We start from the raw sequence: 25,014 nt of genomic DNA, 5'->3' as shown, positions 1-25,014 counted from the left end.
TTCAAGAGTTCCTGAGGTCTGGTGATACGACAGCCGATACTTCTGTCTTTTGCCGGACGGTGTTTTAATATCTTTTGGGCTCTGCGCAGGCACCTCTTGTCACCAATATCAGTGATGCTCATGATAGATGGGTACCGATGATGTTCTGGTTTTAATCCACCTCTGTAGAGCCCTCCTGTCCTGTGAACATCCCATAATAGTTTGTAATGCTTCCAGTCAGGATGCTTTTTATTTCTCCTCTGTAAAAGTTAACATGAACTTGAGAAATACAGAATATAATCATTGATTATTATCCTATCATTAATTCTTCAGTCCTGCTATGAGGCCGTACTTACACACCGTAACTTTGAGCTAAACGCTAACGTCAGTATGCTAACATGTTGATGTTTAGCAGGTTTTATGTTTAACATGTTTAACGTCTTAGGTTAGCATGTTAGCATTTTAACAATCACTAATTAGACACTTAAACAGGTATTTTGTCATAAACAAATGATCATTTCACCAGATGACTGAAATGTTATCGTCATGGTAACGGCAGGTGAAAAGTCATAGTGTCATCAAAGCAATTTAAAGTCGTTCTCAAAGAAATATGAATGTTTGGACCAAATTTCCCGGCAGTTGTTGAGATATTTAAACCAACGAGTCACTCAAAGTTAGTGCTAAATCTATCCAGTCAAATGTGGTTTAAAAGCTTCCCGTCACATAAAACCACATGTGATCTCAGTAAAAACATTTCATTTGGACGTTCTCTTCATTGCTCTGTGCGTCACATGGGAAGAAAACCTCTTTCTAAATAAATAAATCAGCTGACAAAATAATTTCCCAAATTGTAGCAGTGTTCCTTTAATAAACAGCATTTTTAGACCACATTCAAAAACAAAAAAATTCAAAGTTAAAATTTTCAGAAAGAGAAAAATCATAATTTTGAAACTAACTTTAATCTCATAACACACAGATACAGTGTTTTTATTATTATTTATTCAGTTAGTGTTTGTGAACCAAATCAAGAAAATGGAAATTACCCCATCAGGAAACGTGATATATTAAATCATTAAGTAGACTATGATTTTAAACTAGAACACACATAATAGAGGGTTATGTTTTATCATAATGTGACTGTGGGAGTTCAGGTGAAGGTGATCAGGTACTCGGGGTAAGCCTGGATGTCATTGAAGACTACAAACATGGTTGGAGTTCCGCTTTGATCTGCTACGCTGTCGTACAGGTCTGCAGCGCTCGCGGAGTTCTTGGAGGGCGGCGTGATCAGACCAGGTTTTCCTTTGGTGAAGTCTCCCACCAGGACCCGGGACAGGTAGACGCGCTTGTGGCCGCTGGCGTCGGGTTTAGCGTATCCCTGAGCTGAGTAGACCGGGTCCACCGCAAAGTAGGAGCCGTTTCCAAACATCGCACCTGCAGAACAAAACAGAGAAACCACAGACGTAGTTAAGACGGTGCTCCACCTTCTGTCCTCTGTTTACTGCACTGTTTAACTGTCAGAGCTGAAAGAGACGGAGGACGGAGGTCGAGTTAAAGAAGACATGAAAGAAGGTTATGACAGATTATTTAATTTACATCAATTAAGTGAAATGACATAATATGAAATGTGATATGTACGTATGTCGATGTGTCTATGTATATGTGTATATGTATATATACACACACACACACACACACACACACACACATGTGTGTATATATACATATATATATATATATACATACATATATACTGTATATAAATAAAAGACAATAGAAAGTATTTGACAGAGTACAGTAATGGCACAGTGGAGCAGTTTAGTGTGTTGAACCTGAATATTATATTTCTTTGTAAATGTACTTTCCTCACTATTCAGTCCTGGTATCTGGATTCTAATCATTTACTGTGTGAATGTAAGTGTTCTTTGCGTACCGTGTATTCCTGCGTAGCTGCGGTTGAAGCCCTGTTTGTTGATGAGGTTGATGGAGTCGGCCGCGGTGCCGTGGAACAGCATCCTCTCGTTGTTTGTGTGTTTGTTCTTCACCTCCATCTGTTTCTTCATCAGCTGGTAGCTCTGCCACAGCGTCGTGTTCTGGACGCGTTCAATCTGCAGACAAGTTACAACACGACTCATTCTCACTGCGCTGGCTGCTTAAAATACGTTGTCATCAATATTACTTATTCATATCTAATGTATATTAGCGTTTTCTATAATATTATGGAATTTAAATACTATATAGGTGGAGGCTTCAAATGAGCACAGTGGGGTTTGTTGCCTCTTCCTGCACTGTGATTTTATTTATCTCTGTAATGTTTTAGTTTTTTTTAACGTGCAAAAATGAAATAAACCAAAAAAAAGGGATAGTGCAACAACAAGAGGCAACAAGTTTAAAAAAAAAAAAAGTAAAGATACAGTAAGTAAATCATAAAATTAAAAACTAAAATGAGATATTTTTAGACCGAATGGTTGAGTTCACATTATTGCACAAATATGTAATATGTAATATGAAATGTTGATATGAATGAAAGAATAATTTGCCAGTTTTTGATTGTTGCGTACAGTTTTGTTTGTAGGAGTCTAAACATATTTGACTATGTGAATATTTAAAAACTACTTTTAGGGTTAAAATCTTAAAGTCCCAGTGAAACGGAAGTTTGAGCGTCATTAGCTTCTCCAGCTGGATCGAACAATGTGGATTCATTGAAAGGAACTTTGTCGATATTCAACCGGCTCTGGTCACTTCAGCGCGGTTATACATGCAGATATTTGAATCCCTGTACACGGTTTAAACATTCAGCTTCACTGTGAAATACATGACAGCACAGAAGATTCAGACTCTTACTTCCGTTTCACTGGGACTTCAATGAAATCTTAAGTTATCAATATATAGTTCTGATGATCAAATATTGAACATACGCTGATGATGTTGGCGGCCAGACCGGTCTTTGTTAGTTCTGTCTCCACTTCTTTGTATCCCTTGGATTTCACATCCAGAGGAAACAGCTTGAGGAGGTCTCCTTTCATGTCGCCCCAATGTGACGGCAGGGCAGTGTCATCTGCAAAGAGTGTAATAATAGGATGTATTGTTGACTGATTGTTGAATTATGTTTATTGCTCAAAACTAACTAAAAATAGTAAAAACAACACATTTATTGGGGGAGATACATGTGATTATGGTTGAGCTGCTGTTCCATTAATGGACGGAGCTGTTGGATGTTTGTGTGTTGGTGCAGCGGTTCGTAGTACTGACATGCAGCGAGATGGATACTCAGACACAGAGTCGGCTCCCCTTCCTCTTTTTAAGACCATGTTTTCACATAAACAGGTTTAAAGAGCACTATGAGGACATCATCACTCACCTTTCACCTCTTTTCTCAGTAGCTCCACCTCTCTACGCCCGTTCGCTGACACTGCTTTTCTACTCATTACTTGAGCGTCATACTTTTCGTTGTTCATCCTGATCTTCATACTCTTTTGTTTGTTGCACAGAGCTTCCTCCAGCTCCAGGTTGGTGTAAATGTCAAAGGTCACCATCGCGCCGTTTTGGCCCACATACTGCCACTCCACCAGTTCGCTCAGCAGCAGGGCTTTGCTCTTCAGGTTCTCCGACCTTTCCACCTTGTGGATGATTTCCCTGATGGTGATAAAAATAAAGAAAACACATTTAAAGGAATATGCTAACATTTAGTATTTATTTTCTCCTGCATTAACAGATTTGCCGACCTCACTGCAGACTCGGCGGTGAAGACGTCTCTGGTCAGACCCTCCAGGTGGATGTTGGGCTCCTGGTCCTCCTGCCCTCGGTTCAGACGGATGCTGACCGTCAGTTGCCTCTGCAGGGCCCTCAGCTGGTCCATGTCGGCCTGCAGCAGCTTCCCGATGTATTTGTCCGTGATGGTTCTCTCCGCCTGCTCCCTCACAATCAGCTCCTGGATCTTTTCCTTAGCCTGACTCACGGCCTGCAGGTAACGGATGTGGAGTTTGGTTAAAGCATCGCTACCAGCAGAAAACGTTTCCACAATGTTACCTCTCTCATATGAGTGACTGACTGACTGTCTTGCCCCCAGAATCAAGAGATCCCTTCAATGCAAAGCACTAAAACGACAGTGAATAACTGAACGTTCACCATTTTGTTGTCGGCACACAGCTGAAACACCGTGGGCTCAAACTCCTCTCTCTCCAGAACCAGGCTGTCAGTAGCAGGTCGCTCGTCCCCAAATCCAAAAAACGACGTGAAGCTTTCTGAAACAACGTAAAACAATACGATGTGTTGCATTACAGCGGCATGAAACATGTCTGTTTGAAAGAGTCGTGTTTTTTATTGGAGTTTCTGCTTCATTAAGACATTTAAAGGATGATGAGACTCCACCATCCTGCTGCCACAAATACTCACTAGAGCACCAAATGTGGGTTAATCCGCCGCTGAAAATAGACCCAAACAAATACACTATTTCCTCCTGTTTGTTTGATTAAAACTTCAGTGACCAGCTGTTTTAGGAAATTACTGATAAAACAATGAATTTGTGTTTTTAAGTATTAAAATCTTGGGCTTGGAGCTGAAAACACAAGATAAGAAGTCAGACACTATTGACAGACGGACCAAGTAATGTTGTTTTGAGTCTGAACATGAGATTTGTTGGTACGGTAATGAGAAAATAAAACAGACTGAACACATGGAGATTCATGTTCTGACAAAGAAATTACAAAATGTTTCCTCTCTCAAAACAAAGAGGAGGAAATAATCACATCTAGAGTTGGAAGACTTTACTGATTACCTTTAAACTTGGTGAAAGTGGTCTTCTCCTCCACCTCCTCTCCCTCTCTCTTCTTCATGCTCTTGAGAAACTCCGTCATCATGACCGGTTGGAAGATCAGGATCTTCACACTGAGAACAAACCTCGGGCGCTTCTTCCTCACAAAGTCCACCACGGCTTCCACCATGCTGTCCGCCACCGCCGACGGGTTGACCCCTCCCTGACCTGACGGGACGGACGAGGACCGGTGATGATGGTTATGATGGAAAAGAGGATTGGAATGGTACGTGGTACTTGATGGTTGACTAATGAGTCTGACCAAGTCATAGTACAAGAAGTCCAAAAATGTCATGAATTAAAGTCATAGTATCGTATATCGTTAAAAAACAAAACATGACAAAAACAATCAAAAAGTCAAGAAAAGTGTGCAGACATGTGTCATGAAAATAAGTTATCGTATAGTATGTTCATAAAAAGACATAAAAAAGTCATACTACAGTATGTTATAAAATGTCATGATTGTTGCTTTGCTGTTGTTGTGTTTTTTTCTTTGGAGGGATGCAGATCTGACGTCAGTAATCAGCATCATGGGACATACCTGAGCCTGGTGTACCTCATGCATGAAAATGTTCTTGCAGCAACCATCCTTTGAAAAATCTATTTGTTTGCCTTCTTCGATTATTTAGTTGTAAATAAATCCCTTCATTAATCAATATTCCTGTGTGTCTCCGGTTTGTTTAAAGTCATAGTATAGTATGTCATGAAAACTCATGCATAGTCTGTTGAAAAATGTCATGAAAAAAATCATACTATAGTATGTTCAAAAAGTTAAAGTATAGTATGCCGAAAAATGTTATGAAAAATAAATCATAGAATAGTATGTTGAATAAAACATCACAGTATGGTAAGTCTGAAAAAGTTATGAAAAAAAGCCACAGTATAGTATGTTATAAAGATCTATTAAAAACAGTATTGTATGTTGAATAATTTACAAAAAAATATGTCATTCTTAACATGGACCATTCTGTTAACTCGAGTTTAAGTTTAATTTAGTCAAAATGTATTTTCTTCTGTTCTGTCCTTTGAAGCCTCATATCAGCTCCTTCAGGAGAAAAGTTCTCTTTTAAAAAACTCACATTAAAAATAAAACAAAGCTTCTTTATCAGATTCAAATAACAACTGATGTAAATATTAGTTTTGTTTGCACGGACCTGTTCCCAGAGCTGGGAAGGCGACGGAGCTGAGCTTGTTCTCCTCGCAGTGCTTCAGAACCGAGTAAACCAGTTCCCTGATCTTTGCAGGATCGTTCTGGCCGACGATGTGGATGATGTTTGTGCTGGGCAGCCGGCCGGCCGACGTCAAGATGAACGGGCCGGGCTTGTAACCCGGAGAACTCACTGCAGAGAGGAACCAAACCACACTTATCGCATATATTAAACCAAGAGAGAATTAGCATTTTAAATAACTAACCCAAAGTATTACATAAAAAAGGTATAAATCAGTTTCCTAAAATGTATTGATATGTGGTCTTGATTTGTTGAAAAATATAAACTAGCTAAATGTTGTTAATGGTAATGGATTAATAGTAAAGTGTAATTTAAAGTAATTGAGAAATGGTTGAAATAACAGCTATAACTAATGGATAAGTGGTTTAAATATTTGTTAAAAGTAAGCGATAAATATTATCTAAACGTAGGGATAAATGGTTAACATATTAGTTAAAAGTAAATTGGTTAAAATATTAGTTACAATTAAAGGATACATGGTTGAAATAACAGCTATGGATAAGTGGTTTATTTAATTGTTAAATGTAATGGTTAAATGGTTACAATGGTTATGCCACTCCAAACTTGACTAAATTAACTTAAACATTAACAACTGCATTGTATGATAAAAACATAATATGGTTACTTAACTCCACTTTAAAATCAACTCAATCAATAAACACATTTTAAACATGACAGAGTGTTTGAGCTCCTCTGACAGGTGTGTGCGGGTTCATCAGAGAGAAAAAGGTCGATTCTTTGCATTCATTTTCATTCCCTCCAGAACTTGGACTGGACGGACCTTTGTTGATCTAACACTGCCATTTCTGTATCCATACACGTGTGTAAGGTTTATTAATCTCATAGTGAGTAAAGTATGTGGTTTATTTGTTTAAAATGTTCGATGAATTATTTTACTAAACAAAAGCACGCCAACATTAGAAGACAAAGGAACCTAAAATCGTAAACGATCTGACACCTCTCCTGCACAGATAAAACTGAGATTCGCTTTCCAATTCACTTTGCCACAGCAGTGGGTTCAATTCAGAGACTATTTGCCAATTCACTTGGCGAATTTCCGAAGACAGCTGAGAATCACCGGTCCTCAACCCACCACGGCATCATTCGCTTCACCGACGGGAACGACTTCCGTTTGGAGGGACGTGAGCCGGCTCAGGACGCAGAAACAGCCGGCTGAACCCGCAAAAGGCACCTGGACACCGCTGCTCAAAGTAGGAACTATCAACTTTATTACGATCCAGGGTTGGTGTCGGGTAAACGCTCTGAATGATAATAATTTAGATTGATAGGGTAGAGTAGAAATAGGGTTATCAGAAAATCACTCTTTCCTTCACTATTTGAATCATCTGCCTGTGTTATTTGGAATCATTCATCATTTGTATTCTTGTTTAACTATTAATCTTGTTGTCCATTCACTTAATTATATTAGAAATAAATCACCCATTTATCGCCAAGTCGTTGTCTGTCATGTTATTTCAAAGTGGGAACTAAAGATCAATGAACTAGGTACTTACGCCTGAGATATTGAGACGGAATAATTTGTTGCCAAATTATTTACTTTATTTTTATTATTTTCCTGTATTCAGAGGTGGTGCCCCATACATTTTAACGAAGGTAATATTTTAATTTTATCGTAGTTTGATTAAACACGCTACACTGTCTTCAATTAAACTCTCCGTTTTGTCTCTAAAATCTCAGATTAAACTCTTAAATCACAGTTTGTTTTGCTCTCAGATTAAACTCATAGTTTGTTGCTCTAAAAGCTTTTGCATTGCTGTGCATTTAGACACATAATCTTGTTTTTCTAACAGCAGTAGAGCAGTTGTACTGGGACGTTCCCAGCTGTGACTGGGCTGAACTGTGTGAATGTGAAGCAGAGTGATGCTGAAAAAGAGCAGAGAGTGTTAATAAAATAAATGAAGATTTCATTCCAGCTACATACCGATCTGTGAGCACTCCATCTGAACTGTTAATCCGGCGCTGTCTAAGATCGCCTTCGATACTCCTGAGAAATTATACAAGAATAACAACGGGTCAAATAAATGATGCTGCTTTAAATCAGAAGAGACATAAAGATAAATGTTTTCTTAATTGAATTAAATATTCTACAAGGTTTGTTCAGTAAACTACTTTTATTGAGTTATCACTTGAGGAGATGGTCACCTGATTGAAGGGTAAAGTTCTGATTGGAGGAGTTGATGATGACGTCACAGGCCTCCTTGGTGATGTCTCCAGTTGACACCTCGAGGGTCAGCTGACCCATCTTCATCCGGTTAACACCGAGGGTGGGGGACGACACCGGGCCGAAAGAGGCTGAGACAAACACACAGTACTCATTTTAGCTAAGAGGAGCTGTAACGATATCTTTGACCAGAAAGTTAAACTCACAAAACTGGTTTTGAGGCATCGATTAAAGTCAATGTTCTGTCTCTAAAATCACAGATTCTTTAATTCTTTACTGTTCTTTAACAGTTTTGTTTGTTGTTCATGGAGGATCAGTTCGAGATGAGGTTTAAATGAAACAAGGACACTCCTTACCTGAGGCCTGCTGTGATTGGGGCACTGATCGCCTAACTGGTGACATAACCTCTCGAGCTTCAGGTTGGATGTTCCTCGGACCAGTCTGACCTCTGAACTCCCTGGTGAAACACTGAAAAACAGAGAGTTAATAAAGTTAAATGTTGCTGTTTAGAATTAGCTTGTTTCTCTTTGGCTATTAAAGTTCAACTTAAAGCAGTATCACGCAGATTTATTTACTGTTTGAAAGTTTAAAAAATCAATCGTTCTATATATCGTCTATTTTATATTTTACACATCCTTCTTTCTTGTCAAAACCTGGTTGCCTATATTACCCATAATGCAACTTGACTGCAGAGACAGTTGTATGTTGGACTGTGGTGTGTTATGCTAGTAGCGGCAAATGCTACAGAAGTCTTCTTTCTAACTAAACACTCCAGAATGTTTCCTCTTTAGTGTCTTTTCATTGTCTTTTTTACTCATTTTGTGTTCTTCTCTGATTTGAAAGCTTCAGTCGTCACAGTCAGATCACGAATGAAATGAACTCACATCCACAGTCTGGCCGTCGCTCGGGTGAACGACGATGGCCACCTCTCTCAGGTGGCGAGGAGTTTGTCTGTGGCTGAATAAGTGGATCTCCTTCAGCAGGACTCTGGACACCACGTCTCTGGGGAAGCTCAGGTTTCCTGTGCCGATGGCCGGGAAGGACAGCGACGTCATCCGGTGACTCTCAGCCTGCTTCAGACAATATCTGATGATGGTCACCAACTCCTGGAGACAAAAAGACGACACACAGAAGACGAGGAGTAAACAAGACAGTAGAATGAACTAGAAGTGCAACGGTTCAGAAAATTCACGGTTCGGAATCACAGATCAGGATCAGCACAAAAGAAAAAAGGGAGCAAATATAACTTTTAGATCCCTGATCATGTGTTTTTGCCACCGATACTAATAATAAGTCATTGGTGATCCATATTGTCAGATACAGATCGTTTGTGGTTTGATTATAGCAGCTGCTCTACAAGGATCCACACTATTTTCTACCACCGTCAATATCATTTCAACGCTCTGAAGTCAGTAAACCATCAAAAATACTAAACGTTATACTTTTACTTTGTTATAGTAATTTATATGGTTTTTTTCTGCATAAAAACACACAATTCAAATGATAAGGAAATAAAAGATCGTATTTTTATGGATCTAGTCATTATTAGTTTTAATGATGTATTATAATCTGTTTAGAGCTAGTGTTAGGAAGTTAAACAGCTCATAATTCATCTCTAATATCTATTTTATATTAATGTGAAAACATCTCCTTCAAACTACTGGATTTATTCTAGTTTATCACAAACACTACATTTTACTAAATTACGTAATGCTCTGGAGCAGCATTGAGATGCAGTAAATGCACATTTGAGGAACTTACAGTGTAACCTTTGAGGCTAACGTCTGACTTATGCTCGCCACATCTGCAGATTTCTATCTGTCCGTTGCACATCTAACATGTTCTAACTACGCGGACACAGATGGCAGAGAAAATTGAAAACTTTGAGGAGCTTTTAGAATGTAGAAGATCCAAACGTTTCCTTGTCATGATTTCCATGTCAGCTCACGTTTACCTTGCAGTAAATGTCGCTTAGAGCCATTTTCAAACATTTTTATAGATTAGGATTTAAATTTAAATATTTACAAATGCAATGATGTTTTTTAACATATTACAGTCAAATCTTTTTGTTTATAGCGTAGAAAACATGTTTAAGTATGCAGTTGCTCTTGAAGTATGTTTTCGGCTATTTTATATTTTTACTCGATATATATATATATATATAATATATATATATATATATATATATATATATATATATATATATATATATATATATATATATATATATATATATATATATATATATCTATATGTGAAACACACAGGTTTTGTTTTAAGGCTGACTTTGTTGTTAATCATGTCAAAGTGTTTTTGAATGAGGTTTTCTTCTGGAAGTTCTGGTTTCACTTCACTACAGCTGCAGTCCTCTGTAGTCCGGATCCGATACTCAAAACGTACATTTCCCATCAGTGTCCTCCCTCTACGTCACCCCTCACCTCCTCGGCCTGGCCGGCTCCGTTGTTCCAAAACGGGCAGACGGCGTGAAAGACTTTCAGACACTTGAGGTTGAATCCGTCGGTGATGACGACGTCGCCGTACGGCAGCGCGGACGCCCCGGCTTCAGACCGAACAGCCGACTGCAGTCTGGACCCGGCCTCCTGCAGGAGGGCTTTGGACACGGCTCCCTGATTCAGGTTCACGTCCTCTGAGACGGTGTTGACGATGACGTCGGTCTGTGGACCGAAATCACAACATCATACTCAAGGTTAGGACGACAACGGAAAGGACCAGAAGATTAATTAAAGACAACTTATTCTTTTTTAAGTTCATTGAGGTAGAGAACAATAATATTGCAGTTAGGGAAAATACAATAATATACCATTTAAAAAGATATATAATTTTTAATTTAAGTAGAAGAAAAACATATTTAATTTAAGTAAAATGTAAAATACAAATAATATTCAATAATATTGCAGTTAGGGAAAATACAATATTTCATTAAAGTAAAACTACAATAATATTTAATTTAAGTAGAATACACAAATATTTAATTTAAGTAAAAATACAATAATATTTCAATTAGGAAAAGTGTTAATAGTATTTAATTTAAGTAAAACTACAATAATATTTAATTTAAGTAAAACTACAATAATATTTAAATTAAGTAAATATATAATAATATTTAAATTAAGTAAATATATAATAATATTTAAATTAAGTAAATATACAATCATATTTACTTTAAGTAAAAATACAATAATATTTAGATTAAGTAAAAATACAATAGCATTTAATTTAAATGCAAATACAATCGTATTTTATTTAAGCACAAATTCAGTAATATTTGCCATTTAGAGCTTAAAATGTATCAAAGGAGTATTTTTGTAGTTGAATAAAGAGAAAAGAGGAATCAAACTATCTGACCACAGGATATCATTTTATTCCCTGACCATGCCCTATAAGGTAGGCTTGGTACTTGGACACACACTCACATTTAGAAGTTGGCGTAAGCAATTTTCTGTCTCTCTTTATCTTTTCTTTAAATACCCTTATAACTGAATGATATATAAACTTGTTCTGCATTTTAAACATTTAAAAAAACACAAACACACGTAGAGTACAGCGAGCTCTGCCGCCGCCACAGTGTGGAGGTCTCTCATTCCTCAGCTTTAAACTGAAATTGTATAGAAAAAAGATATATGCAATAATTTCCGAAATTCTAAAGAAATTCTAATCTAACAAAATATTCTGGTTTAATCCATATTTGTTGGCGTATAGCCTTTCAAAAACAGGTCAGCATCATATAATTCTTTTAAAAGCACCTCAGGGTCAGTACTCACAGTCTGGTCCTGAATGTTGCCCTTCAGCAGAATTATCTTCAGACCCTCAGTGGTGGTCTGCTCCATCCTCCCTGACCTACAGCCAATCAAACAGCAGGACTTATATCATCACAGAGAGTCAAATCGAGTCAAACTTTATTTGTGTAGCACAATTAAAAACAACCACTGTTGAACAAAGTGCTAAACAGACAAAATGGAAGATTTGAAGACAAAGTCAAAGTGACAAGATCAACTCAATCAAACTCATCAACGACTTAAAACTTTCTGCAGTCTGAGCAGGTTTATATAAAGGCTTCTCTAGATTTATTCCCTCAGTAAACATTGTAAACATGAGTTTATGGTCTCAATCTCTAGTTTCAAGTCTTCTTCAATACAGCATGATGTTCATTTAGTAAATGATGCTCCATTTAGAGTCAAACAGACCATAAAGCAGGGGATGCTTTAGGGCGGGGCTACACACTGATTGACAGGTCGACACCAGAGACGTATACGGCGTCTCTACGTCACTCTAACTCAGTCCTAATATGGTCACTTCCTGTTTATTGGTTGCAAAAAAACAAGAATGCGATAGCCAAATTAAAGATGGCAACGTTCAAAAAATCAAGATGGCGATAGTCAAAAAACAAGATGGCGTCAACAAAGAAAACCAAGATGGCGACGGTCAAAAACCAAGATGGCGACAGTCAAAAACCAAGATGGTGACGTCCACTTCTTATATACAGTCCATGTTTCGGACCATATGATGGTCAATAATGTGGTCCTAAAAACCTTACTGCAGAGCAAAGACAACACTTAGAAGAAGAAACAGAAAATATGATATGAAGAAGAACCCCCTTACCCTCCATTCCCTCCATGGCTGGCTTGTCCTCTGGGGTTCTGACCTCCACCAAATCCAGCTCCTCCTCCTCCTCTGGCACCAGACAAACTGCCCCTGTTGGACTGGCTCTGACCTTGAACCGGCTGATATTCACTGGGAGGACAGGAATACAATTCAGAAACACAAAAAATCCACCTTCCTACAAGTCTGATCTACATGTCTTTAGATGATGTAGGAATAGAAATGTAAAAATGAGACATTGTGGGTTTAGCAGCATGTTAGCGTTGGAAACAGCCTTTGTTCAGGACGCACAGAGATGAAACCCAAATCAATCTGATTCTGCATCAACAGAGGAACTACTAAAATGGCTCAATGTTCCTTTAAAGGAACAATGGGTAGAGAGTCAGATGAGAAAATTGACAATACTCTCATATCGGTCTGATAAGGATACAGCTAGCAGCAGCTTAGCTTAGCACGAAGACGGCAAAACAGCTATCCAGGCTGTGTCCAAAAGCAAGAAAACCCACCCTCCAGCATCTCTAAAGCTCTCTGATTAACATCTAAATGATTGTTTGTTTGATACTTAAAAACGTGTAAAAATGGAAATGTGTCTCTTTACAGGCAATGATGTGATAAGAGCAGCAAAATCCTGAAGTCTCTGCTAGTTGCCTTCAATAAATCAAGAGTCTCTTGTAAACATCCAATTTATGTTAATACACTTCAGCTTTTGTACTTTTTTCCTGTCTATTCCTGGTTTTAAAGGCTGCATTAAAGGAAAGTGACGTCATTCTCTGAACTAAACAGACTTCTATTATTTTCCATTTTACACTTAGTCATTACTGATGATTATTTATCAAAAATCTCATTGTGTCATTATTTAGTGAAAGACTCAATAGCTACCATACAATGCTGTTGCAAAATTGATATGGAGGTATTTGGTAAAGAATATCATGATACTTTTCTTCATATCGCCCAGTCACAGTTTATAGTATGTAGTGTATAAATATACATCGCTATGATGTTATTTAATTTGTATTTTTCTTTTTGTACTTCTCTGAACTTATCCTATCAAACTCTAATCATCACCCAATCCTTTTTCTTCTTTTCACAATTAAGCTGCTGTAACAATTGAATTTCCGCGGCGTGGCATCAACAAAGTTCCTATCTTATCTATCTTATTTTATATTTACGACAAAGAGATTAGGCATTACGGCTAAAATGTCTAACCTGCAGTGTGTTCTAATAAACAGTAAAAGCTCAAAAAAGTTTTTGGTATTTACCCTGAAGCCCCAGCGCCTCTTCCTGCTGCCGGCCGTGGTACCGTCATAGTAGGTCCGAGGTCCATGAACACCTTGTTGACTGCCATGGCCAGGGCTCTCACCGTCTTGTCGTCGTTTTTGTTGTTGTCCACCAGTTGAATCTCAGTCAGCGATTTATGAGCTCCCGGACCGTCGCAGTACTCCCTCACTGCCTGAGCGATGGTCTCAGCACAGAGGTCGACAGGGAAACCAAACACCCCTGAGCTGATCGCCGGCAGCGCGATGGTGGAGCATTTCTTCAACTCTGCTTGTGTCAGACTTTGACGAACTGCCAGCTTCAGTCGCAACACCGACTGCTTCTTGTCAAAGTTGGAGAACCGCGGACCGACAGCATGCACGACGTACTTGCAAGGCAGCTGACATGCGCCCGTTACGATGGCGTCGCCTGGTTTTAGCTTTCCATATCTGGCAACGTGGTCGTTACTGATTTTCTGCAGCTCCGGTCCCGCAGCATTGAGCAGCGCGAGAGCTAAGCCGCCGATGTGCTGTAAATCCTCGTTGGCCGCGTTGACCACCGCGTCCACGGCGAGAGTGCAGATGTCTGTCTTGCTGACCGAAACCAGAACTCCACTCGAAGTCTTCACTTTGCAATAACAAAGGCCGTTTTCTTGCTCAGCGTTCTCGTCGTCGTCCTCCTCCTCTTGATTCTCCGGACAAAGCAACACCACACAGTTGAACTCCGTCATTATTGTAGACAGGAACAGGCTTCCTTCAGACTGGAAGTACTTCTTCGCTCCAGGCTTAACCACGGTGAAGTTGTCAGTGGAGAGAGCACTAGTCAGCTCCTGGAAGCAGCTTTTGGCTTTCTGTACGTGGAGACGAGCCCCAGCAAGGGTGATCTTTGGCCTCTCTGAATCAAACAGGACTTCTACCTCATTATCTTTGGCAATACCGGACCAATCTTGAAACTTCTTCTTGTTAATGAACTGAACAACAGCGCAGGACTTGAAGCGAATGGTTTCTTGAACTCGTGAGTAGTTCATGATGAATTCCCTCAGACTGCCGCTGACCTCTTTCACTTGATTCATGAAGCCGGCCACCGCTATTTTGTCTCTCCTCTCTGGGTGGATCTGAATGGCCACGGTCTTCTTCGTTAAGGAGTTGTAGGTGTCCAGAAGCTGTTGGTTCAGTTTCACCCAAAGGTGAAGTTTCAGAACTTCTTGGTCTTCCACATCCAGAATGTTATGGGCCAAATCCATCTTCATCTTACTCTCCGCCGTAGCGAGGACGCTCTCAGAACTCCCCGACAGAAGTAACCCTTTGCTCTCAATGGTGTAGATGGCACCGATGCCTCTGGATGTGAACAGGTGATGCGACATCTCCATTGGATCCACTGTCTTTAGAAAGTCTAGAAGAGGTTGGGGGATATTCAGGTGCTTTTTACACATACCCATGTTCTTCTCCAAGATCCATGATTTAGTCTGGTAAACCTCTGCAGGGAGTCCTGTGATGGTCAACTTCTGGTTTCCTTCGTCAAAGGAGAGTTTCATGTCAGGGGAAATGTCCTGGGCAGCTTTCTTGAAGCCCTCATGATTCAGGATGGAGAACATTGCAGGGGACATATTCATCACATCAGAGACGCCTTCTGCCTGACGTCTTATCTGATCCACGGCTTTAAGAACGATGTCATCAACAGGAGCTCTGAGTCGTTTAAGATCGTCAGCTCGGCCAGCAACGGTCAAAATCCCCTTGGATGCATCCGGCACCAGGACGGCGTCTTCCTTGACAACCGAACGGACTTCCTTCTCTGCAGCTTTCCATGCGCGTGCGTTCGCTGTACATTCGAAGGCGCTGTACTCGGACATTTGCTGACGGAAGGCCTCTTTGGCGGTACTCATCCACTTCTCTACATGCTGGGCGGTCAGACCTTTCTGCTTCAGGAACCCCGGGAGAGGGCTGAGTTTCACCTCAGGGTTTTCCAAGTCCACACTGCAGTAGTACGGACTCATCTGATCGTTGAGGCTTTTCAACAGTTTCTTCATCAGGAGGAATTTCCAGACAACGTGGTGAACGCTCTCGGTGAAGGGCTCGGGCATCTTCCACGTTGGTCGATCTTTGCCGTACAGCGCCGTGCCCAGGGACTCGTAGTATGGATACACCTTGACAGGGATGGACCGCATCACATAGTCTTGTTTTGTGCAAATGCTTTCCACAACTGCAGCAATACAGGGAATAAAAAAAGGAAAGCTCAGGTGAGTGGCTGTTCTATTTGTAGCTACAGGGCATTTCAATAATTAGTTTTACAGGTTATACAGAAGGGAACACTGCATGGACAACAGTTTGTCTCTTGACCATTTCAACATGACAAGGTTTGGTGCACAAAGCAGCTCCATATAAAAATGGTTTTCCCCGTTTGGTGTGGAAGAACTTTACTGGTCTGACCTCAACCACATCCGACACCTTTGGGATGAACATGAACCTGGGACTGGAGCCAGACCTGCTCACCTAACATCAATGACCAACCCAACAAAGCTACGTTTGTGCTGGGGCTGCACGAGAAAGCCGTCAAGTTGTTGTGAAGTTTGGAATATTTATGTCCTAATTTTCATTCATTTCCAGAACACAAATCTAAACATTGGATAAAACACTATGTTAAATACTTGTTTCATTTTGTTGACATATTAGAGTCAAATATTTTCACAGAGACTATTTCGGATATCTCTTTGTATCCCTCATCAGAAAATCTGAAACTTTCTTCAAATGTTATTAATATAATATTCAACCTGTCAACCTTTGTTAAATTGTAATATATTTTTTGTTCCAAATACTCCTTTCTTTACAGGACTTTTATGAAGGTAATAAAGTTTGTCCACGTCAGATACGAGTTTAAAGTTAATTGCTATTCCAATTGAGGTTTGGCATGTTTGGTTTAAGGTGTTTTGCAGCCAAAATTCGGTGACTTCCTCTTCAGGAAGTATTCTGTTTTTTACATCCTTCTGACGTTTCGGAAAATGCTAGAACGGTTGAATGGGAGCAATGGGAGGCTGTTATTACATATTAATGGCTATAGATGTGGAATCATGTGTTGCATTTTCAGCATGAACATATTTTTAAAGTTAGAACACATTTAAAGAAATAGCAGAGGGTAAAACATGAGTACTAAAGCTAAATGAAGAAACCTTTGGGGTTTTTGAATGATGCGACGGCAGCCTGTTCATTCGGGAGCATGACGATGTTTTCCGGCAGAGTCCAGTTCTTCTCAAAGTACAGCTCCAACATGTCTGGAGAGGAAGAAATACAGAATGTGTTATTACAATAGCTTCAACGCTGCAGAGAGAAAACGGTGATCTCACAGTTAGTTTACCTTTAACCACTTTCGGAGGAATACTCTCCACTCGGACGCTCTCTGCTGCCTCCAGTGGACGAGCCGTCAGTCCTCGTTTCTGCAGCTTCTGGCTGGACTGACTCACAGTGAGGAACTTTTCCACATCTGTAAAAATGTACTCCAGATTACTCCTTTAACACTGGAACAGGCTCGTCAGGTGACAATCAGGAATAAAAGAGGCTGAGAAATACAACAAGACTGGTGAAGGGTCTGCTGAATCAGATGTTCTGACTGAACTGCTGCTGAACACAGAGAGAAGAGAATAACTCAATATATACAGAATGTAGAGCCTCCATGTTTTTGCCAACATTGGTTACACTTGAGGACAGCTGAAACATGTTGGATATATAGATTCCATTGTTTTCCAATTTATGTAAAACAAGTTATCAAAGAAATTCGACTTGCTTTTTCCCCCCTTTTTTAATGATTTATGTCATTATAACTGGGTTATTCTGCACTAAAGACATGTTTGAGTTCTCTCTACTTCTAGTCAGGATTGTTCTGTTTCCATTGATTATTGTTAATAAGGGTGGGGTTTCCTCCCCCGTCACCATTACTGCACCAGACTCCTCGTAGCTAAAATTAAATGCCTGTTTTTATTTTCCCGTCCATGATAGCAAGCTGATTTGTTATCTGGATTGTCCTATCGGCAGAGAGGCTCACAAGTCTTTAATTAAAAGTAGTAATGAGCGTTCTGTCATCGCTGAATGTCATCCGGTCTGTTTAGTGTTACCAACACGCCTTTACCTGTTAGCATACAGTATCAGATTTGTGTTGTCACAATGCTAAAAATTGAATTTTGATACAATACCTTGAAAAATATTGATATTCGAATTGATTATAATATTTTCAACACCACAGGGAAAAATATAAAAAAACATTGACGGCATTAAATCTTTAATTTTTATTAAAAGATAAATATAATCAGGTCACTTTGGGAGCAACTTGAAGAGGTTTTATCTATGAAGAACTTTGTACTCTGTCACAATATAATCATAAACACACAGTGGTTGTATAGATATGATGTGATGACACAGCAGAAAACTGAAGAAGACTTGAAACTAGAGATTGAGACCATAAACTCATGTTTACAATGTTTACTGAGGGAATAAATCAAGAGAGAAGTAGAGTCATTTTCTCATAGACTTCTATACAACCAGAGGAGTCGCCCCTGATGGACAGCAGAGAGAATGCAGCTTTAACACAGGAATCAATGTATTCACTTGTATTTTTCTAGTTAGGATTTCTTTAGATAAGATAGGAGGTCTGAGATTCCTCCTGTAACACAAAGGTTTGTCCTTTAATTCAAACTAAAGACAAACAGGTAGGATATGTGTCTGCTGTGAGGATCCTGGTCTGGATGTGGTGAAAGACGTGGATCTGGTTACTTTCCTACCTGCAGGTTGGTTAAAGGTGATCACGGCTCTGTTGGTCTCCCAGATGATCTCCAGACTGAAGCAGCTGTCGTCCAAACCCGAGATGTTCTCCACCAGCATGGACAGCAGATCTCTGGACATGCCGTCCGACACGTTGTCCAACACCACGGAGACGCTCCGAACGGACTGCGACTCTGAGAGGAGACAAAATAAAAGCCTCATTGTCTTCATCTGAGGAATTTAACTGGGTTGGTTGTGTTTAAAACTTTAAATATTGGAGAGAAAGATTGTGAGAAAAAACAATAGAAACAGTAAATATCACAGGTTTGTTATTTCCTAATAATTTATAAAAATTCCTGAACATAACCGTATAACTTCAGGGTTAAAAATAGGAAATGTTCAGACACAGTTGTTAGAATTCAGTTCACTGTGTTGAGTTTAAAAGCGGTTACAATGCCATTTTAAAACCCCCCAAAATATGTATTATTTATAAATTTACTTAATAAATCTAAGACACTCGCTAATTGGAATTAATTAATTATTTAAATGTTCCAACTGAACCTTATGAATAGTTACATGTATAATAAATAATAATACTAATAATAACTTTTCGTGCAAAATGCAGTAAAGTTCTTTACAAAACAGTGAACGATATTGAATGACAATAAGTAAAAGTTTGATAAAATGCTATAAAATATTAAATTACTTCAAAAGAGTTTTTGTGAAGAAAATGGTGAAGTGAAGAAAACAGAATCATAAAAATAACATCTGCATCACAAACTCTCTCCAGTTTAACTGTTTTTTCTTTTTATTGAAACAATTTGTTTTTACCCTCTTTGTTTGCTGCCGAAGCTCCATCTCCAGGTTCAACTTCTGACTTCTGAGTCTTTGAGTCTGCCGACGACTCTGAGAATCAAGACAATCAGGTTTGTTCAGTTTAGAGTAAATCATCTGCACACTTCAAGTCAATGAAACAAAGAAAGTCCAGAGTGTTTAAGGAAGCAGAAATAAAACGTATAGCAAATCTCCTTTCAAAATAAAAACAATTACATTTGATTGTTTTAGAATTTACTGCACATATCGACTCCTTTTTGAATATAAAACTTAAAGTTACTATGAGGAACTTTCTCTTTGTGTTGATTCTGGCGGTCCCTGTGGACAAAAGCGGTAGTGTTTCTGAGCACCAGAGTCCCTTTAGAAAACCTCAAATTTTACTGCAGAGGTTCCGATGACGAGCTTTAAGAATAACTTTATAGAAACAGACGATCTTCTCTCTGATGGATCCTTTACTGATGGAGGTCTATAGAGGATCAGGACTAAACTCAGACTGATTCAGGACCAGATAAAAGTTCCTTACTGTGACTTTAAAATGAGTCTATCTATTTTTTTATTAATCTCATCAAACCAACAGTGAATTTATCTCCTTACAAGTATTGATGAACACATCAGCGGGCCTCACTGTTGTTCTTTCATCATCATCATCATCATCATCATCATCATCATCATCATCATCATCATCATCATCACACTGTAGTTTATTCTGAACCAATCCCACATACAAATACTCACTACAGCACCAAATGTGTATTAATCCACCGCTGAAAATAGTCCCCAACAAATGCATTTCTTCTGTTTTTTTAAATAAAAACTACAGTGAGCAGCTGTTTGAGGAGATAACTGATTAAACTACATATAGGTGTTTTTAAAGATTTACGTTTTCAGTAGGAACCAATGAGCCGCAGACAGGAAGTCTGACGGTATTAAGTGACGGACCAACATAAGGTTGTTGACTAATAGCTGATCATTAAAATCAATATGACGTTGAAAGTCTAAACAGAGAAAAAGGTTTTACCTGAGACGTCGTCACTGTTCGTTGGGCTCTGAGGAGTGAAAACAGAAACTGTTTAATCACATTACAGAGCGTTAATCACACGTTATACATTCAGACTGTTAACTGATCAAGAGTTTAGCTCCACCTACTTTCAAGGTGCATTAAATAAACTTTGTTGTTAAAAACATTTCAGCTTGTGGCCTTTATCGGGGTGATCATTTAAATCAGATGGTGATGAAACAAACAAACATGAACATAAAAGAGTGTTAAAGTCCAACTTCCTGCTGCCGTCACACAGCCAGGAAATGATTTACATGTAGACCACAGAAGAAGAAAAGCGTTAATGTTATGAAAGCATTTTAATCTATAACCAGATTCTAAACGAGTCATGTAGAAGTGTTTAATGACTGTAGGGAGGTTATTTGGGAATATTGTATTCTATTTTATTTTATTGTTAACATACAATACTGTTGAAAAGTTACTAATCAGCTGTTCTATTGATCAATAAAAACTCTTTTAACAGATAGAAAATGTTTCATTCAGACACCAGATGTGTTATTAAGCTCAACAATGGACCGTCGCACCAAAATGTATTTATAATTAATTAATTATCAATAATTTCAGCTAGTACACAATAGATACTTGTGTCTGCATGGACACGACTAAAAAAAGAAAGTTCAAATTTTTCCAACTAAAAAAAGTTGATTAAATAAATTTATCGCACCAAAATATTTATAATTAATTAATTATCAATAACTTCAGCTAGTACACAATAGATACTTGTGTCTGCATGGACACGACTAAAAAAGAAAGTTCAAATTTTTCCAACTAAAAAAAAGTTGATTAAATAAATATATATATATATATATATATAAAAAAAATGCTATGTGCATACTGTGATGGAATTTTCCTTATTGTATGTTAAACTTCCCTCATGTAGGTTAAAGGTAACTGTCTGTAGGTCAGGTCAACTGTCTGTCTTTCTTCTATCCAATAGAATCCTCACACAGGCCAGGCTGATGTAGAACTAACCCTAATTGGATATAGCGGAACTTAGCTGGTCTGCTGAAGGTTAAATACTGTGCTCAAGGAGACCATCTTCAGTTAAATAAGTTAAAAGCAAAAAAAATATATATATTCTAACAACCATTTGAATGTAAATCTTTAACGTCTGTACTCACTGAAGCAGAACTCAGACGTAACTTGACAGGTTGATTGTCCAGGATGATTTCATGGTTTTCTCTGGCGAGGACTCTCTCTCTCACTGCAATCACATCAAACACTTCATCAATTTACCATCAAGTAACAGTTCTACACAGAAACCAGGAGGCCTTCAGAGGATCGCTTGATGTTTTACTTTTTTGTCACACAACACTCCTTTCACCTTAGTTTAGCTTTAACCCAGCGGCCAATAGAAACACAGAAGTTATTATTCTAGCCTGTTTTTTATTTCTATATAAGGAAATTAGCACATATGAGATGTTCAGATTTACACCTCTCACGTTACATATGAAGCTACAGCCAGCAGCTGGTTAGCGTAGCTTAGCATAAAGACTGGAAACAGGGGGAAAAGCTAGCCTGGCTAGTCTGTGTCTTAAAGCAGCAATAATTAATATCTTTATAATAACAAACGTAATGATTACGTCTCAAGTGTTTCCTGAAGATAATAATCAGCTGAATCTGCTCCAAACAACTACAGATGTTTAAAGAGAGTTTCAGCTCACTGTTTATCTGTCCAGCTGCAACTTTACTGTTCTGGTTCTCTACCTGTTCAGGTACTCTGTTCTCTACCTGTTCAGGTACTACCTGTTGTACTCTGTTCTACCTGTTCAGGTACTCTGTTCTCTACCTGTTCAGGTACTCTGTTCTCTACCTGTTCAGGTACTCTGTTCTCTACCTGTTCAGGTACTCTGTTCTCTACCTGTTCAGGGTTCTCTACCTGTTCAGGTACTCTGTTACTCTGTTCAGGTTCTGTTCTACCTGTTCAGGTACTCTGTTCTCTACCTGTTCAGGTACTCTGTTCACTACCTGTTCAGGTACTCTGTTCTCTACCTGTTCAGGTACTCTGTTCTCTACCTGTTCAGGTACTCTGTTCTCTACCTGTTCAGGTACTCTGTTCACTACCTGTTCTACTCTGTTCTACCTGTTCAGGTACTCTGTTCACTACCTGTTCAGGTACTCTGTTACCTGTTCAGGTACTACCTGTTCAGGTACTCTGTTCTCTACCTGTTCAGGTAGGTACTCTGTTCTCTACCTGTTCAGGTTACTCTGTTCTCTACCTGTTCTACTACCTGTTCAGGTACTCTGTTCTCTACCTGTTCAGGTACTACCTGTTCAGGTACTCTGTTCTCTACCTGTTCAGGTACTCTGTTCTCTACCTGTTCAGGTACTCTGTACTTTAGCAGCTACAGAGACAGATATTTGCCTCAGGAGTTGTTGGAGATGAAGGAGAGGATGTTGAACATTTATCAGCTGACACAAACACAGTCGTGTTCTGTTTCAGCACAATGTTCATCATGTTCACCTGTCAACAACCATCTGACCTGCTCTGCTGTGACTCATCATCTGTGTAATAAAGAGCAGGCGTGGTATCCGGACAGCATGCCGAAGTGCATGCTGGGAAGTCAACTCACTCTCCCAGTGTTTATTAACCAACTTTAACAGACAATCTGAGCTGGGATCAGTTTTAAAATGTTGCTTAATTCCCTTAACTTTGATGATCAAAATAAGTAAATGAATAGTTTTCAGTAAATAATGAAATGTTATGTATTTAGTTATGTAGCTTCCTCGTGTTGAAGCCTGTGTGTCGCAGTAAACACTTTTAGTTTTCCTGACTCATCCATTAAAGTGTTTAAACCTTGTTTGAATATGAAACCCATTAACACATGCTCTCCCACAGCACTCACCCTCCTCTGCTCTGAAGTACACGGCCGCTCTCGGTGCTCCGTCCTCCGCCTCCACCCGGCAGTCTCCCCCGCTGGACTTCTTCTTGCTCTGGAAGTAAAGATGAAGTTTGTTCTTCATGGTTTTGGTCTGAGCCGGTTTCCAGTCGCCCTCCACGGTCACCGGCAGCGGACGCTTGGCTCCATCCATCCTTCGTCCGGTGGAAACACACCGACGCACCGACACAAACAAGCGGCGGAGAGGCTTCACGCGTCGGTTACTTTCACTTTCGTTTCTTCACTAAATGACGGAGAAATGGAACCGAGCTCAGATGAGTCACTGAAGCAGGAGGGTTCAACACATACACACACACAGAAAGAACTGGGCAAAGTTAGATCATTATTAATACGTCAAGTAACACTTTAACTTTGTTTTATTCACATTAAATGAGGAGCTTTAAGAATAACTTTATAGAAACAGACAATCTTCTCTCTGATGGTCTTTACTGATGGAGGATCAGGACTAAACTCAGACTGATTCAGAACCAGATAAAAGTTCCTTACTGGGACTTTAAAATGAGTCTATCTATTTTTTTATTATTCTCATCAAACCAACAGTGAATTTATTTAAGTATTGATGAACACATCAGCGGCCTCACTGTTGTTCCTTCATCATCTGATGGAGGATCAGGACTAAACTGAGACTGGTTCAGGACCAGTTTAAATCTGGACCTACTACTTCCTCATAACATGGCACCTTTAACTTTGACCTTATATTGCTCTACCGTTAATCCGCAGCATAAAGGGTTGTGGGTCAGAATAGCCAAAAGTAGAATATCCTGGTGTTTTTTAGGTACTGTGTATTGTGACATACTAAATACTCCATCAGAATGGGTGTTGGGAAAGCCAATAAACCAAGATGGCAGTAATATGAATCAAGAAACATCAGGAGTCATCCTCTGGTTCTGCAGAGTGAAGTCAGAGCTTCCTGTCTTAAAGCTGCATTCTCTCTCCTGTCCACCAGGGGGCGACTCCTCTGGTTGTATAGAAGTCTATGAGAAAATGACTCTACTTCTCTCTTGATTTATTCCCTCAGTAAACATTGTAAACATGAGTTTATGGTCTCAATCTCTAGTTTCAAGTCTTCTTCAATACAGCATGATGTTCATTTAGTAAATGATGCTCCATTTAGAGTCAAACAGACCATAAAGCAGGGGATGCTTTAGGGCGGGGCTACACACTGATTGACAGGTCCACACCAGTATACGGCGTCTCTACGTCACTCCTCCTCAGTCCATATATGGTCACTTCCTGTTCACTGGTTGCAAACAGCCAAGATGGCAACAGCACAATGGAGCCTTCATAACATCCACAAACCAACCAGGTGAATACGTCCACTTCTTATATACGATCTATGGATTTAATAGTAAAACACTGACAGGGAACTGATACCTTTTTGAATACTTTTACTTATTGCTGATT

At 39.2% G+C, this 25,014-nt stretch overlaps 1 protein-coding gene across 1 annotated transcript; it reads right to left on the bottom strand.

Annotated features, from left to right (window-relative positions):
- Positions 1-818: 818 nt before the first annotated feature.
- Positions 819-23,819, bottom strand: LOC129100945 (protein mono-ADP-ribosyltransferase PARP14-like). The gene is made up of 23 exons (XM_054610506.1): positions 23,557-23,819; positions 21,832-21,914; positions 20,672-20,699; positions 19,651-19,725; positions 18,840-19,013; positions 17,423-17,548; positions 17,238-17,339; positions 14,080-16,273; positions 12,821-12,952; positions 11,983-12,058; positions 10,639-10,875; positions 9,085-9,306; positions 8,557-8,668; positions 8,182-8,331; positions 7,961-8,023; positions 5,944-6,129; positions 4,754-4,957; positions 4,105-4,220; positions 3,702-3,937; positions 3,338-3,612; positions 2,895-3,034; positions 1,910-2,084; positions 819-1,410 (listed from the first exon to the last, which is right to left on the bottom strand). The coding sequence occupies exons 1-23, from the start codon at positions 23,741-23,743 to the stop codon at positions 1,127-1,129; spliced, it is 5,577 nt and encodes a 1,858-aa protein (XP_054466481.1). The 5' UTR covers positions 23,744-23,819; the 3' UTR covers positions 819-1,126.
- Positions 23,820-25,014: the final 1,195 nt, after the last annotated feature.

The sequence above is a fragment of the Anoplopoma fimbria genome, chromosome 13 (assembly GCF_027596085.1).
Source record: "Anoplopoma fimbria isolate UVic2021 breed Golden Eagle Sablefish chromosome 13, Afim_UVic_2022, whole genome shotgun sequence".
Classification (NCBI taxonomy): domain Eukaryota; kingdom Metazoa; phylum Chordata; class Actinopteri; order Perciformes; family Anoplopomatidae; genus Anoplopoma; species Anoplopoma fimbria.
This window is presented reverse-complemented; position numbering and strand designations above follow the sequence as displayed.